The sequence below is a fragment of the Solanum dulcamara genome, chromosome 12 (assembly GCF_947179165.1).
Source record: "Solanum dulcamara chromosome 12, daSolDulc1.2, whole genome shotgun sequence".
NCBI classification, from domain to species: Eukaryota; Viridiplantae; Streptophyta; class Magnoliopsida; order Solanales; family Solanaceae; genus Solanum; species Solanum dulcamara.
In genome coordinates this window covers 44,197,762-44,214,266 of record NC_077248.1, presented here as the reverse complement: position 1 = coordinate 44,214,266, position 16,505 = coordinate 44,197,762, and the positions used below count along the sequence as shown (strand labels likewise).

General features: G+C 34.1%; 1 protein-coding gene across 1 annotated transcript in view; it reads left to right on the top strand.

Annotated features, from left to right (window-relative positions):
• LOC129877424 (coiled-coil domain-containing protein SCD2-like) overlaps window positions 1–16,505 on the top strand; it is a 47,627-nt gene that overhangs the window by 9,928 nt on the left and 21,194 nt on the right. Inside the window, exons 14-16 of the mRNA XM_055952921.1 lie at window positions 1,596–1,659; window positions 1,825–1,875; window positions 2,502–2,542. Of these exons, the coding sequence (XP_055808896.1) occupies window positions 1,596–1,659; window positions 1,825–1,875; window positions 2,502–2,542 (156 nt within the window). The remainder of the gene's footprint in view (window positions 1–1,595; window positions 1,660–1,824; window positions 1,876–2,501; window positions 2,543–16,505) is intronic.

The following is a 16,505-nucleotide window of genomic DNA, read 5'->3' as shown; positions in this document are numbered from 1 at the left end:
ATTTATGGCCACCATCTTTATAAAATATCATAATCGTACTTATCCCTTCAATTTGGATATTTGAAGTATCTCCAAAAGACACATAACCTTTCACCATCTTCTTCATCTCCACAAACTTGTCTTTGTGTCCATAAATCTGATTTCTTGATCCATTATCAAGATATCATGAATTGCAATCACCTGTATCTTCTTTTTGAGTGTCATTAACAACGTTGACTCATTTTGGTCTTTGTTGTTGTCAACAAGGTTAGCTTTCTCTTCAGCATTACTATGGCATTCTCAAGATTAATGTTCAAATTTATGACAGTTATAGTACTCAATTTTAGATTTTTCATACCTCATTTTTTTGGTACCATGATAAAATCCTCCTCTACCTCATTGTTATCTACAGCCACGACCTCTAAATAATTAGTGCCTTTTATCTTCATTTTTGAATTTGTTAATATAACTTCTTCCTCTTCCACGACCACCACGGCCTCGCCATTGTCCATTTTCTATACAACTTTTTACACCTTCAAAACATTTGAAGGATGCCTAAGTTTTAAGAATTTACTCTAGTGGCTCTTCTTTTCTCCTTTTAATCTTTTCTTCATGGGCCTGTAAAGAGCCTTCCTTTTGTTTTACCTTCATAAAGTCTAAATCTTTATAGTCCTCAATATCACACACCACATAATCAAATTTAGGAGTTAAAGAGCAAAGTATATTTTCTACCACACGCACATCATGTACTTCCTCTCCAAACCTTCTTAGTTGATTCACAACAAACATCAATCTTGAACAGAAATTCAAAATATATTCGGATTATTTCATTTTTAAAATTTCAAAATCAACACTTAGAGTTTATAATTTCATCTCCTTATCAACTCCTTGAAGAGAATTTTGTAAAATCTTTCAAGCTTTTTTTGAGGTGGTTGCCTTAGCCACTTTCTCAAACATACCATCTTTCAAGCACTGATGGATGAGAGTGAGGGCATGTTGATCTTTCTTTTTTTTCCTTAACAAGATATTTTTATCATTTTGTAATAAAGTTTCTTCATTAGGTGTTTTGTATACCCTTTGTCTACAATGTCGCGAACATCTTGAAAGCCAAGAATGACTTTCATTTGTTGACACCATTTTTCAAAATTGTTTTTCTGATATGTGGGTACTAAAGGACAAAGGACTATTATTTTCCATGGCTCTCACTATGGATACTCTCACTGTTCTTTATCGCTCTCTCTGTTTGGTGTATTCTACTCTATTTATAGAGTTATTAAACCTCTTACTTACATCACTAGTGACACAAATGTGGAAGCCAATTTCCACAAAGTTTGACTGTCAAATTCTATCAAAGTTTGACTACCAATTTCAATAAATATGGCTGCCAAGGCAGCCAAACTTTGATCCCACAAGAAATAATTCAAGAAATTTCATTGGTCAATAATTATACCTTGGTATGTAAGATGCTAAAGCTTTATTTCTCATTACTGAACACTGAATATAGAGTGTTGATAACAGACTAGTTATAATGTGAATGGTGTGGAAGAAGTGCAAAATTGAAAGATGTGTACAGAATGTGTATTGATATAATTTTCTTTTATTTTCTCCTTTAAAAGATAGATGAAGCAGTATCCTTAGCAATGGCCCAACGAAGGCGCCCAACTGCATTGAGAGCTACAGGTAACAGAATTCATATTCATATATAATCAACAGCTTTGATGAGAGAGAGAGATACATACATTTTGTTGACTTGGATCTACTGAAATCATTTTCAGTCTCTTATTAACTATATATATATAGAGAGAGATATAATGACCTAGCAATAACTATTTGTTATAGCTGCAGATGACATTATCAAGCTACCAATTGAAGGCCAGAGCTTTTTGGAATCATTTGGTGCGTTTATTAGGTCACTGTCAATTAGCAAACTCAATGTTTTAGGTTAGGTTAATTCACCAAACTTAATTAATTCTAATTAGAAGCCATATGATTGGAGTACATCGTCTATACCACTATGCAATATTCTATGACAAGCTAAGGTTTTGGGTTAGGTTAGGTTGTCATTCCATGAATTCCGTTTAATATTCTTTTTCTTTTCGCCCCATTTATTATTCTATCTGTGATTTAGACTATATTTTTGCATGAATAGTGATCAATAAATAGCATTACAACTTTCTTTGTTTCCTAATACTCCCTCAGTTCATTTTTTCTTATCCACTTTACATTTTGCATGTCTTTTAAGAAACAATGATTAATATGAGTTGTTTATCACAATATTTATATTAATTGATATATAGTCTTAGATTTTGATAAATGATTTAGAGAATAAGTAATTAATATTAAGAAAAAAATAGAAAAAAATTATTTTTCATCTTTTTGGTATATTAAAATGAAAGTAAAATAAAAATTTATATTTGAAATACTAGACAACTAAATGTGGACGGAGATAGTAACATTAATTTTTATTTTATTTTATAATAAGGTAGCAATACCTCGTATCACTAATGTTGTCTATACCACAGAATTGAGTCCAGAGGAGTCAGAAGACGTGCAATTTAAGCAGGTATTTGACTCTGATTAATTCTTGACTTCCTCCTTTCCTCTCTTCCTCCTTTCCTCTTTCCTTTCTTTATCCATTAGGGTATTATTCAGTTGAATTTAAGGGAAAATAGGCTTCTTACTATTTTGTGTTCTTTTTATAAATCATGAGGGTATTTATATAAGTGAATCCTAACTAACTAAGAAAAGACAATTAATTAAAATAAAATAAAATAAAACAGAATATTCTATTCCTATAATTATGCTAGGAAAAAGATAAAACTCTTAAAATAATGTGAAGAAAATTAATATCTCCATCTTTAATCTAGGAATCAGGTTCTCAGAAAAGTAAATAACATACAATCGTTACTCGAAAAACCCCCGTTCTCAAGGAGTAAATTCCACAACCTCAACTTTAATATTTTACTCAAAATTTATGATTACTACTTAATAATCAAAGGAACTAAATCTAGTGCCTAACTCCAATAATTCACTTGAATTATTTCTAACTCTAAATTCTCTTCAAGAAGTCAAACCCACTGCTTGTTACAGCCCTCACAAGACTCTCACAATAACACAAACACAATAGAAAACTATTACTGAAAATATCTAGACCTAAAAAACTTGCTTGAGTTCTTCTAATGCTTTTAACCACTACTTCTTCTTTTCACGTGCAAAGAGTGATTTGAGACTGCCCATATCTTTATGCTTTTATAGTTGTAAAACTGTGTCCTCCTTGTTGGACATTGTTTTCTTGTTCTCTTCTATTTTGGCTTGGACAATCACATTCTCTTGTTCCTTTCTAGTAGGACTCTGTTTCCTTATTAGACTTAACTCCATAAAATATTCTTTTACCAAAAATAGATTTTTTCATATTATCAAAACTTTTTCACCAAGGTTTGCTCTTCCATTTTTCCCTTTTTGATGATGACAAACATATCCAATTTTTGTAAAAGATTTTTTGTTACTTTCTTTCAACATCAATCATTCTAAGTGTATATCAAATATCAATAATATCATAATAATGTAACATTAACAACTAATAATGATCAAATACAGTGCTCCTGCTCCTTTTATATGCATTATCATCACCTAAAAACATGTAATCACATAACATAAGAACCCACATAACAATTTAACCAAAATTTAACAATCCCCACCGCTACTTCCCCCTTTTGAGATCATTAAAAAGAACAAGATAAGAAAACAAGTGCTAACAATTAACATATACAATAAACCAAGCCATCAATTAGAGATAAACAACCAAGAAACAAAGATAAGCATTCATTCAGGCAAAAACATATCCAAGATTAGAAATCCAATCTTGCCAGCATTAGCACAATTTAAGCCACCTAGTGGCCCAAAACAAAACAAGTCAAAAAATAGTTACAAAAAACATTAATATTATTTGCAAAAAGAAATAAGGAACTAGTAAATGTCATGAAGAGGAGAGAGGAAGATTTGATCAGGAGGGCAGTAGAGGATCAGGAGGAGGGCTGATGTTTGGGGAGGAGTTCCACTAGTGACTGAATGTACTGAAGGTGTTTGCTCTGCTGCTCAATCATATCTGTCTTCAGAGAGTCCACTTGCCTAAGATGTAGCTAATCTTTTCCTTAGGCTAGCATTTCCCCTTTTCATCTCATGAATCTTCTTTAGTTCAGCTTCTAAATCCCGTAGAAATTGAGTCATTGGGAAAGAACTCATGGGAACAGAGATAGTCACACACTCACACTCCTCTAAGGTCGATAGAGTGATATTATCCTTTCTTGTACCAGCCACCCCTTTTCCAAGGACACCCCAAAGCTTCTAAATACCTCAGTCAACAAAAAATCATATGTTAGTCCATGAGGACCAGTATTGAGTGTAGTTACTCTCCCTATATACTTGATCATGAGGGCATGCAAATTTATTCTTTCATTAAGGTCAAGGGAATTCATGATACCCATATCTCTAAAGCATGCCTCATGCCTTATGCCTTCTCTATGAAGTATCTCCTCATTCACAATCTAAAAGGGAAGCTTGTTATCTGGAGACATTTCCCCCTTTAACACCTTCTTAGCCACCCTTGTTTCTTTGCCCTGAGAGAACTTACTTTTTAGTAAGCAGTCCTTATCACATCTCTAAAAATATTCCTCCAATCCCTTTGAAGGAACAATCAAAATCTCCCCCAACTTAACATAGTCAAATACTATATCCACTCCCTTCACCCTACTACTAACAATCAGTCCATCAAATATTTTGAAATTAGCATAAAATTAAACAACCTCCTCCCTATGCAACATAGATTTTATAAATTTGAACAGATGATTCCAATCCTGAAAGTTAAGCCTACCCAATAAAATTGAATAAAGGAATTTGACTTTACCGCTTTACCTAGTACTCTCTCTTTCAAGAGGCTAGGTAGCATAATAGCCCATGGGACCCAACCTCAAGAACTTTTCAAGGTTCTTTTTTCTACCCACCTGTGGAGTAGCAATATCTTCTTCTACTTCATCTTCCAACTCGTTAACATTAATGGGCTCATCATCATCCCCTATCTCTTTCTTCCCTCAGGCAATGTCACTCTCTATTGTTCAGCCTCTTTTTGAGCCTTAACAACTCTTTTCCTTGTGAATGGTGTTCGTAGTGGGTGAGATGATGATGATGCAGAGGTCACAATGGGTTTTGACCTTGATTTGTGAAGTGGTCTTATGGATGCCTTTTTTTGGTTCCAGGAATGAGTTTGATTCCATCCTAGAGTATTTAGGGTTGAGGATAATGTCACCATCACTGTGAATGTCCTCATCGTCAGAGGATGAAGGTTTTGAAGTAGTGGTAGGAGAAGCGACAGACTCTATTTCATTTGATGTCCAAGAGTAGATTAGAGAGTCATATTTTTGAGGGTTTGAGGATGGATGCGATGATGGTTATGAGATGAGTGATCTAGGAGGAGAGTAAGAGAGAGTAGGAGAATGAGAACATGATAAATGTTCTCCCTGAGTGAGTTCATGAGGAAACTCATCATCATCTGAGTAATCTATGAGGGTGGTAAATTGTTTGGGAGATTGAGAAGTCATTGTTCTTGTGTACTTTTTGTTCTAGTGAGAAACTTATAGTTTTTTTTCAGTAATGGAAGTTTTGTAGGGAAAGGGTTTTCTTGTTGAAGAAGAAGAAGATGATGAACGTGGAGGGTTTTTCTTTGTGTGGGAAAAAAGTGTTTGAAATTTTTGAAATGACGATTGTCAGTTATGAGAGAGAGAGAGAGAGTGTAATGATTAGCTAGGATGCAGTTGGTTTTTCCACTTTGGTTTGTTTAGGTGGAGGGCAGGTTTTGAGGATCAAGTTCTTATTTTGCAGAGTAACATTAAAAAATTTGTGTTTATTTATGACTGCTTTAAAAAGGATGTGCGTACCTTAAGGATCACATCCTTGAGAGCTTATCATCTTTTCTTTGCATGAGGATGATTTCCTTGAGTCCTGAAAATGTAGTCTCTATGTGGTGAGCTCTCCTTGTGGTGAGCATAACCCTGAAAGATAAAAGACTCAGTTAGTTACATAATTCATAATTTGACACTCATCATCTCACCCTTTTCTTTAAGTCAGTCTTTATGTTATTTGTAATTTATCATTTCCAGGATCAGTCTATTTCTCTCAAATGCTTCTCTTCCAAGAGCTTTAGTGAAGATATCTACAATTTGTTTATCAGTTCCATAACGCATTATTTTATTCAATCCCTTTGTAACACAATCTCTGAGAAAATATTATCTCACATCAATGTGGTTAGTCTTTTTTGTGTTGAATAGTATTTTGGTCATGTTGACTGCATTGGTGTTGTTACAGAAGATGGGTATACAGCCTAGATTGATGCCAAAATCACTGCTTGTTTCTTGATTGAGCGAAGTTGAGAGCAATAAGATGCAACATCTACATATTCAGCTTCTGCATTGGATAGTGCTACAAAATTCTATTTCTTTGTGGCCCAAGATACAAGGCATGATCCTAATAAGTGTGGCATTTCAGAAGTGTTCATTCTATCCACTATGTAGCCAGCATAATCTACATTAGCATAGCCAATTAATTTAAATGAATTATCAGCGGAATACCAAAGAACCAACCCTTGAGTCCTTTTAGGATATCTGAAAATTCTTTTTACAACTTTCAAGTGGGATTCCTTGGTAGAGGATTGAAATCTTGCACATAAGCCCACATTGTATATGATGTCAAGTCTACTTGTAGTGAGGTATAGTATGGATTCTATCATTTCTCTAAACTTTATCTCGACAGCAACTACCCTTGCCTCATCTTTGTCTAGTTTAGTGGTTGTTGCTATAAGAGTGTCATTGGTCTTGACACCATCCATCTCATATTTTTCAGAAGTTCTTTCACATATTTTTGCTGATGTATTAATCCCCTCCTTGATTTGATGCATTTTGAACCCTAAGATAAAATTTAACTCACCCATCATACTCATTTTAAAATCACTACTCATCAAGAATGCAAACTCTTGGCTCATCACATCAGTAGTGGCTCCAAAGATTATGTCATCTACATATATTTGTACAATGAGAAGTCTGCTTCCTTCTTTTCTAATGAATAGTGTATTGTCTATTTTTTCTCTTACATACCCATGCTCTAGAAGAAATGCTGATAATCTATCATACCATACTCTTAGGGCTTGATTTATATGATACAGAGCTTTGTTAAGTTTATACACATGATCAGATAGTTCAAAGCTTTCAAAACCTGGTGGCTATTTTACATACACTTCTCCCAATAGGTACCTATTTATAAAGACACTTTTGACATCCATATGAAATAAGTTGAATTCCATATGGACAGCAAAGGCAATTAACATTCTAATTGCTTCCATTCTGGCCACAGGTGCAAAGGTTTCATCATAGTCAATTCTTTTTTCTTGATTGTACTCCTGCACCACCAGTCTGGCTTTGTTCCTAGTCATCACTCCTTGATTATCTAGTTTATTTCTAAAAACTCACATAGTTCTAATAATGGTTCTATCAGTAGGTTTAGGGACCAGATGCCATATTTTGCTTTTTTCAAACTGATTGAACATTTCTTGCATGGCCACATTCCAATCAGCATCCTGTAGGGCTCCCCTAGTGTTATTTGTCTCAACCAATGATAAATAAGCTGAATATGCACACATGTTTCTTACTTTGTTTCTAGTTTGCATGCTTGAGTCTAGGGGAGATATAATATTTTCAAGAGGATGTGACTTCTGTGTTTTAAGTTTCTTCCAGTTGGACCCTGTGATGGTCCAGGTAGGTCTAGTTGATAGGATGACTGCTCCTGATAGGTGGTTCCTTCTGATGTTATCTACTCTTTCTCATAGTTTTGCACATGCGTGTTTCCCCTAATTTCCTGTGCCTCTTGTCTTTCTTGTGTTGATGAGTGTTCTTTGATATCTCTTGTTTTTGTTCATCTCTTGAGTCATGGACCAATCCAATCCTAGGATCATCTAGAGTGACTTTTACAATTCTCTTCATCAAATATGACATGTATACTCTCTTCCACACTATTTGTCCTTTTATTGAATACTTTGTAGGCCTTTCTCTAGGACGAATGTCCTAGGAATATTTCTTCATCACTTTTGGCATCAAAATTTCCTAGTAAATCCTTTCCATTTTTGTGAACATAGCACTTGTATCCTGAAGGTCTTAGGTAAGACAAATTTGGCTTTCTTCCTTTAGCAGTTCGTAAGGAGTTTTTTCTAGAATTAGCCTAATCATGCATCTGTTCAATAAATAACATGTTATGTTCACTACCTCTGCCCAAAAACTTTTAAGAAGTCCACTAGTAATCAATATAGTTCTGGCCATGTCCTCTAATAATTTGTTCTATCTTTCTACCACACCATTTTGTTCAGGAGTTCTTGGTGTTGAGAAATTATGATCAATTCTATTTTCAGCACAGAAGGTTAGAAAATTTGAGTTTTCAAACTCAGTTACATGATCTGATCTTATTCCAATCACTTCCCTAGTAAGCTTTTTTTGTACCATTTTGATGAATATTTGAAATACTTCAAAGGTTTCATCCTTGGAACCTATGAAGAGAGACATGTGAAATCTTAAATAGTCATCTACAATCACAAACACATATCTCTTACCATCTTTACTAAGAACTCTCATGGGACCTCATAGGTCCATATCAACAATTGTAATGGTTTATGGTGCTGACTATATCTTGGGTTTGAAGAAGACTTTACTTGTTTCCCTCTTGCGCATGCATCACACAGTACGTTTTCATCAAATTTGTCTTTTGGAAGACCTAGCACCAGCTCTTTTGATAATAGTTTGTTGATTGTTGAAAAGCTTATGTATCCCATTTTTTTATTCCATAGTAGTGAGCTGTTGGACAAGGAAAACAAGGCACTGAGGCATATCAGATCTAATTTAAGGGGATCCTTGATGTCTCTTGGTATACATTTTTGTGTCTTCTTTCTTTCAACACCAGGTTGCCACTTTTCTCATTTTTCACAGTACAGTCAGCAACAATGAACAACATATTATTTCCTTTGTCACACATTTGAGATATGCTCAGCAAGTTATGTTTCAATCCATGTACATAGTATACACTTTCTATTGCATAGGAGCCTGTTCTTCCTATTCATATATCAATGATCTTAAAAGGTTTTCCATATCTAAATGCCACACTTCCACCTTGAAAATCAGTCAGAAAGAGGAAATTTTCTTTGTATCTATTCATATGTCTTGAACAAGCACTGTCAAGGTACCAAGGCTTGCTTTTTCCTCTCTTCTTTTCTTACAAGGATGAAATAATTTATTAGTCTTGGTTACCCAGATTAACTTGGGTCCTTTTTTGTGAGTGAGAGGATGAATCAAGTTCCTTTTAGCCCAATGAGGAAGATCTCTTTTAATAGAGAGAATCCTTTTTAATTCTTTAATTTTATGCTTGTCCACAAAGTTCATGTTATTTAGAGTGGATCTTTGATGAGTAGGACATTTATTTCTGAGGTGTCCCTCTTTGCCATAGATAGTACATACCAAGCTCATGGTATGGCTTGTATTTCTTAGCTCTGATCTAAAATCTAGTCCATGTTTGGAGGAGGATTGACTGTTGTGTATGTGAGTGAGAAGGTTTGAGGATTTTATCCATTTTTGATTATGTTCTAATTCACATCTTGCCAAATTGAGTTTTTTACTTAGCTCACCATTCTCTTCAATCAATTGAGAGAGCCTTTTGGTTAGATTTTCAATATCCTCTTCCAAGGTTTGTCAAAAAGTAGTAGTCAGAATTTTTGTTTTGTCAGAAAGTTCTTCTAAGGAGTTGTTTAAGGTATATTGACTTTCCTCAACCCCTTCACACTCCAATCTTAGAGATGTATAATTATTCAATAAATCCTTTTTGGAACATACTGAGTAATATGCATCTATAAGTATGGACGAAAGAGTTTCCATTTTTTTTTTAAAAAAAGCTATGTAATTTAGTCCTTAGATCAAAAAAACATACCTTTGTATCATCTTGTTTTGAGTCTGAGCCTGCCATGAGAGAAAGAGTTGTTTCTTTTATTTTTTGAATAGTGGCTTTATTAGACTTTGTTCCCTCCATGGTGGCAAGTGTTGTTTCAGCAACCTTTTCTTCTTCAGATTAACTTTCAGTGTCACTCATAGCTAGAAGGGCTAGATTGTCTTCTTATTTTGCTTCAACCATAGAAAGTAGTGATTGGTTATAAGAATTCTCATCATCTGACTTATAGATATGTTCTCCTATAGAAGATAGAGCTCTCTGAATAGTAATATCAACTTCTTGTGAGGTCATCTTCCTATGTGAGGGAAGAGTGAGCTCTTTACTGATGTTCAGTTTTCTCTAGAGTAGCCTTATTGTGTTTTATATCCCATAATGTGCAGAATTTGATGAAGTGCTCAGGACTACCACACTTATGACAAACCTGAACCTCCTTCTCAATATTTGTAGAAGACTTCCTTTGAAAGTTTGACCTCTTTTGAAATTCCTTTGAAAATTCTTGGTAACTAGTGCCAGATTCGCTTCCTCATAATCAGTAATTTCAATTGCCTTGAGAGATATAGTCATGTATTTCCTTTTATTTCTAATGTCTTTTTCTTGGTTTTTCTTTAACTCATAGGTTTTCAAGTTCCCAATGAGTTCATCCATAGCTAGAGTGTCTAGATCTCTTGCTTTTATGATAGCTTGTACCTTACTTTCCCATAATTCAGGTGTCACGACCCAACCCCGTGGGTCGTGACTAGTGCCCAAATTAGACACTCGTATCTACACCTGTTATCTATAATCAATCAACAACTAAACATGATATAGGACTTTAGGGAAATGAATGTCATCTCGAAACTATCCTATATTTATATATTAACACAACCTATCTCATGAAGAGTTAAAATATCAAAAGGTAATATAGTATGTAAGCCAGTAAAATTGTCATTACATGTAGAAATGCCCCACTATATATATACTCACGCCGATAAGGCTTCCACTACACACCATATTCCCAAAATATACATGTACATACGCAACCCGATAAGGCTGTCACTACAAGTGGGAACGTCTCAAACGTAAGTCATACTAGTATATCTAGATAACATCTATATACAACCCACACATGTGTCTACAGATCTCTAAGAATATCAACAGTAATATATGATGAGACAAGGCCCCGTTGTACCCCTAGATAAATAAATATATACATCAAAAGATCTATATCAAAAGTCTAGGCTCCGGGACAATGGAGTACTTCCAAAATAGCTGAGTGGAAATCCTAAGCTGGCGAATCTCCAAAATGAATATATGTATCTACGAGCATGAAACGCAGCCCCCCAAAGAGAGGGGGTCTGTACGACATATGTACTGAGTATATAAAGCATAAGAACATTAAGTATAGATGAATCATGAAAACAGTCTCAATAATTGAATGAATCTGTGGCCAACATGTGATAATAGCTGCATAACTCTATATAACTGAATTTGACTTTACGGCATAGTATAACTGTTAGTGTTGTGGAACGTACAACTCGATCTATATATAATATAATAGTGCCAAAAAACGTCCGGTCCGATCCATAAATATAATATGTTAGTGCCGAGGAACGTATGGTCCGATCCGTATATAATATAATAGTATCAAGTAATGTATGGCCCGATCCATATATAATATAATATGTTAGTGTCGAGGAATGTATGGCCCAATCCATATATAATATAATACATATACGTGCATGTGTAACTCGAAAACATATCAGACATCCCTCAAATATCATCATAACGTATGTCAAAGAGCCTTAAGAATCATAGTCACATGTCACTATAGTATGAAACATCTTATAGAAGTCCGAACATTAGTTATCATAGAGTCCCTAAGAATAGAAACGGGTATATATCGACTATTATCCAATGTACAAAAAACCTGGAGGGGGAGGCTCAATCACTTGAGAATTGTAATATCAAGAAGTGAATAAGAATCATGAATCACACTCAAATCTTATAAATGGAATTACCCCAAATTTCATATACGTATCATTCGTCTCTTATATCTAAGACATACCCAAAAGAAAGAAGGGATAGGCTTTACATACCTTTAGCGTTTACTTGCACTCAATACGTATATTCTGCCCAATATTGTCTCAATCTATATTAAAATGTTAAGCACTACAGTTAAGCTATGAAAAGGCATAAAACGTACTTTATTGTTAGTAGGTTATTTCTAAAAATTTGGACAGCACCTTCCCTATACCGCTCACTTTCTCTACTTCCAAATCAGTCATACAATCACCAAGCAACATCAACAATCACAAATTCAAATGCCATGTCAAGACAAGACAAGACTATATTCAAAAATACCCCGAATAATCCAAATAACATTCGACTTTCGTTAATTATCTACATGACGACCACGGTGCTATCAAATTACTCTTAATAGGTTGCAACCATCATACCTTATCGAAATGATTTATAAACGCCCAACAATCAACCATACAATGCGTAATCATAACTACACTTACTCTTTCAATTCAACACAAGGAACCACACGTTACAACCAACCCTTAAATCAATTATAACTCCAACTTGACATATTGAATTCTTTTATTTTCATAATATAATCAGCCACAATAACAACTACAACATTAATCGAAATTAATCCATCATTCTTAGCTTAGAATAGCCCCAAATGACCTAAATGGAGATTTAACATTAACATATACAATTCCTTCACTTTTAACACATAATCCATAACAATAATAGCAACAACAACAATCAACCAAATCTAATTCAAGAAACTTCAATTCTGTCCATTTTAATACCAACACTAATCATGGAGTTTTCTTACTTCCAATTCTATTTAATACAAATTAATATCTTTATTATAACATCATTTCTAAAGTAAGATAGCCCACATTCATAACATCTAACAACAATCCAAATCCACATGTAACTACTACATCTTCATGTTATCTTTAATGATCCATAGTCTTAACATTTTCATCAAAACATTGCTACAACAACCCAACTAACATACAACACAACATATTATCTTAACTATCATTAATATTCTAAGATCAACAAGAATAACAACAATATACCAAAAGAGTCCCTGATTAACCACATAAAGATGCTCAAAAACCTTACGAACACCTACCATACGCCAAGCAAACCACCTCCAATTTTTATACGTTATTTCATACAATCTTTTCATCTATTTTAATGGCATATAGAAGCATCCCCATGACAGCAACAACACTCATTTAAATATACGAAAACTATAGTAATGTTACACTAAGTTCTACAACAACCCACAACCAATGACAACTTCAACTTTAACCATTTAATTCCTTCATCCTCCTCACATAATCCATGATAACAACAACCAAATACTAATAAAATTAATTCATTATTTTCACACCAAACAGCCCCCAATGTTTCACGAACATTTCAGCATCAAGAGACATGATTTTATACATCTAATTCCCATTTATATACTCACAAAACATCCAACTCACCCTAAAATATATAGAAAATGATCAACTCTTACCTTGATACTTAGTTCCTTAGTTTTCTAAAATTTGAGAATTGAAAGAATGAAGATTTTTGGTTGCTCCATGGTTGCTTCACGTCACTATAGACCTTCCCCTTGGTTGGGATACTTGAAGAAAACTAATCTTGAATCACCAATCTTGGAGCTGCTGCCATGGCCATGGCTGAATCTCTCTCTCTCTCTCTCATTACTTCTCTCCATTCTTTTTCTAAGTTGAATGTTCTAGAATTTGAGGGAACAAGCTGCAGATTTTTGGTCAACTAATAGACCATTTTGCTGCCCAAGAAACATACTTGTCCCCTACTAAAGCATGAGTCAATCAGATTTGACCATGTGGTAGTGGAGCCCACTTTTTTATCCCACTATTAGCTTAATTCATCTTAATTAATCTCAAATTTCCACTTAATAATCCAGTCATGTTTAATTAATCTCTAATCTCAACTAATATTTTCAAATTAGAATTAGGAATCAAAGATTTCTACTTCATGTCCGAAAATGATCTCGTCTTTAATTTGAGTCGATTTTCTTGCGAATGACTCAATGTATGAAAATACAAAATATAATAAATTTGAAATTAAAAGTTCTTGAATTTATGGCGATTAGCTCACGAATAGTCCAATGTACTAAAAATATGAAATATAACACCGTCTTTAATTTAAGTCGACTTGCTTGTAAATAATTTGATGTGTAAACATATGGGGTATAACATCAGGTAACATAATTAGAAATTTTCAAGCAGCCTTTTCTGTGGGAATGTGCTCTCCCAGGGAGTAAATTTCATTGAGAATTGCAGTGAACCTAGTGTGCATGTCCTGAATAGTTTCTCCTTCCTTCATTCTGAAGAGTTCATATTGCCTATTGAGATTATAAATTTTATCCTTTTTCACAGTTGTTGTTCCTTCATGAGTTGCTTGTAGAGTTTCCCAGATTTTCTTTGCATCCGATACAAGAGGAGATCCTGTTGTACTCATTAGGTCCAATGCCATAGATTAGAATTTTCCTTGCCTAGAGTTTGTTCTAAATAGCTTTCTTGTCTGCAGCATACCATTCCTTTCTCTCTTTGGGCACTTGGTCCTTACCATTAACAAAGGTCTTCATGGGAATTTTAGGTCCGTCTAGAATAACATTCCACATATAATCACTTTCTACTATGAGATGATCCATCATCCTATTTTTTCACAATCCACAGTAATGACCATTGAACAAGGGTGATCTTATTTGAGAAGAGCCTTCCTGTGCGGCTGGAGAAGCTACCATTGAATCCTTTACAGGTGTTTAGCCTTTAGTGAAAAGACCTTGCTCGAATACCAATTGAAAAAACTCAATACCTCCAATTTTAATCTAGGAACCAGGTTCTCAGGAAAGTAAATAACAAATAATCGTTATCTGGAAAATCCCCTTTCTAATGGAGTAAAAAACATAACCTCAACTTCAATATTTCACTCAAATTTTATGATTACAACTCAATAATCAAATGAACTAACTATAGTACCCAACTCGAATAAATCACTCGAATTATTTCTAACTCTACAAGAAGCCTTCTTGTTACAACCCTCACAATAAACAAAACATAATAGAAAACTATTATTGGAAACACCTAGACCTAATGAGTTCTCCTAATGCCTTTAAACACTACTGCTACTTTTCGCATGCAAAGAGTGATTTGAGACTGCCAACATCTTCATACTTTTATGGTTGTAAAACCATGTCCTTTATCTTGTTCTTTCCTAGTAGGACTCTATTTCCTTATTTGACTTAACTCCATAAAATATATTTTTACCAAAAAGAAGTTTTTGCCGTATTATCAAAACTTGTTCACCAAGATTTACTCTTCGTAGTGCTAATAAATTAATACAATCAACATTCACCTCAAGTTAAAGCAATGACTTTGTCGCACATGCCCAGCATGCAACCAATTAAGTATATAAAAGTTCTTTTGCCGAGATATTTCTTAAACACATCAACTAGCTACTTTTTTTGACAGTACATGCAGTGGACTTAAGGTCCCATAAGTAACTTTTTCATTGATCAAATGCCGATCAATTTTAATATTTTTTATTCGGTCATGTTGAATATGATTCTGAGCTCAACGAAGTACAACTTTGTTATGCAGTTTAAGGAAAGTTTCCTCTTTTCAAACAATCACAATTTTTTCCATTGACTTTTGTAGCCAAAGAAGCTCGTAACATACCTTGACCCTCGTAACATACCCTTTGCTTCTTACTTCTCCAAGTAACTAAATTCCTTACTATGAGTGTACAGTAATTGGATGCAGATCTTCTATCATTAGAAAATCCATCCCAATCTGCATTTGTAAAAGCTTTTATCTAGAGGTGATCATGTTTAGAGAAAATCAAATATTTTTGGATAAACTTTAAATACAACAATATGTGAAAGACAAATATAAAATATGGGGATCTCAAGGATTATGCATGAACTGACTCATTAAATATATTGAATAGACTGTGTTTGATATAGTGGGAGATAGATAAATGAGTCTTCCACTCGACCTTAAATATCTCTCGTTATCAACTAAAGATCTAACCCTTGTTACTAGTGTTTGATCTCTTTCAATAATAGATGATTTTGATGGCTTATAACCTGGTGCTCGAGTTTATTTTAACATATCTAGACTATAATTCTTTGAGAAATATAGATTATTTTTTTCATCTAGCAACCTCATCCCCTAAAAAATGCATCAACTTCCCTAAATTGTTTATCTCGAATTCTTGTGCTAACAACTTTTTCAATTGGTCATCTTCTATTTGTCATTTCTTATCATTTCTATGCCATCAATGTAAATGATGTTATCTTTTGAAGTGGGTGTGATCATATCATGATCCGAGATTACCCCTAGTTGCGACACGTGTTAGAGCCACAAGTTGCTCCAAGCTAACCTCATGCTCTAGCATGACACTAGATAAGAAAAACAAGATCAACAACTGAATATACTGAAATACAGATTATA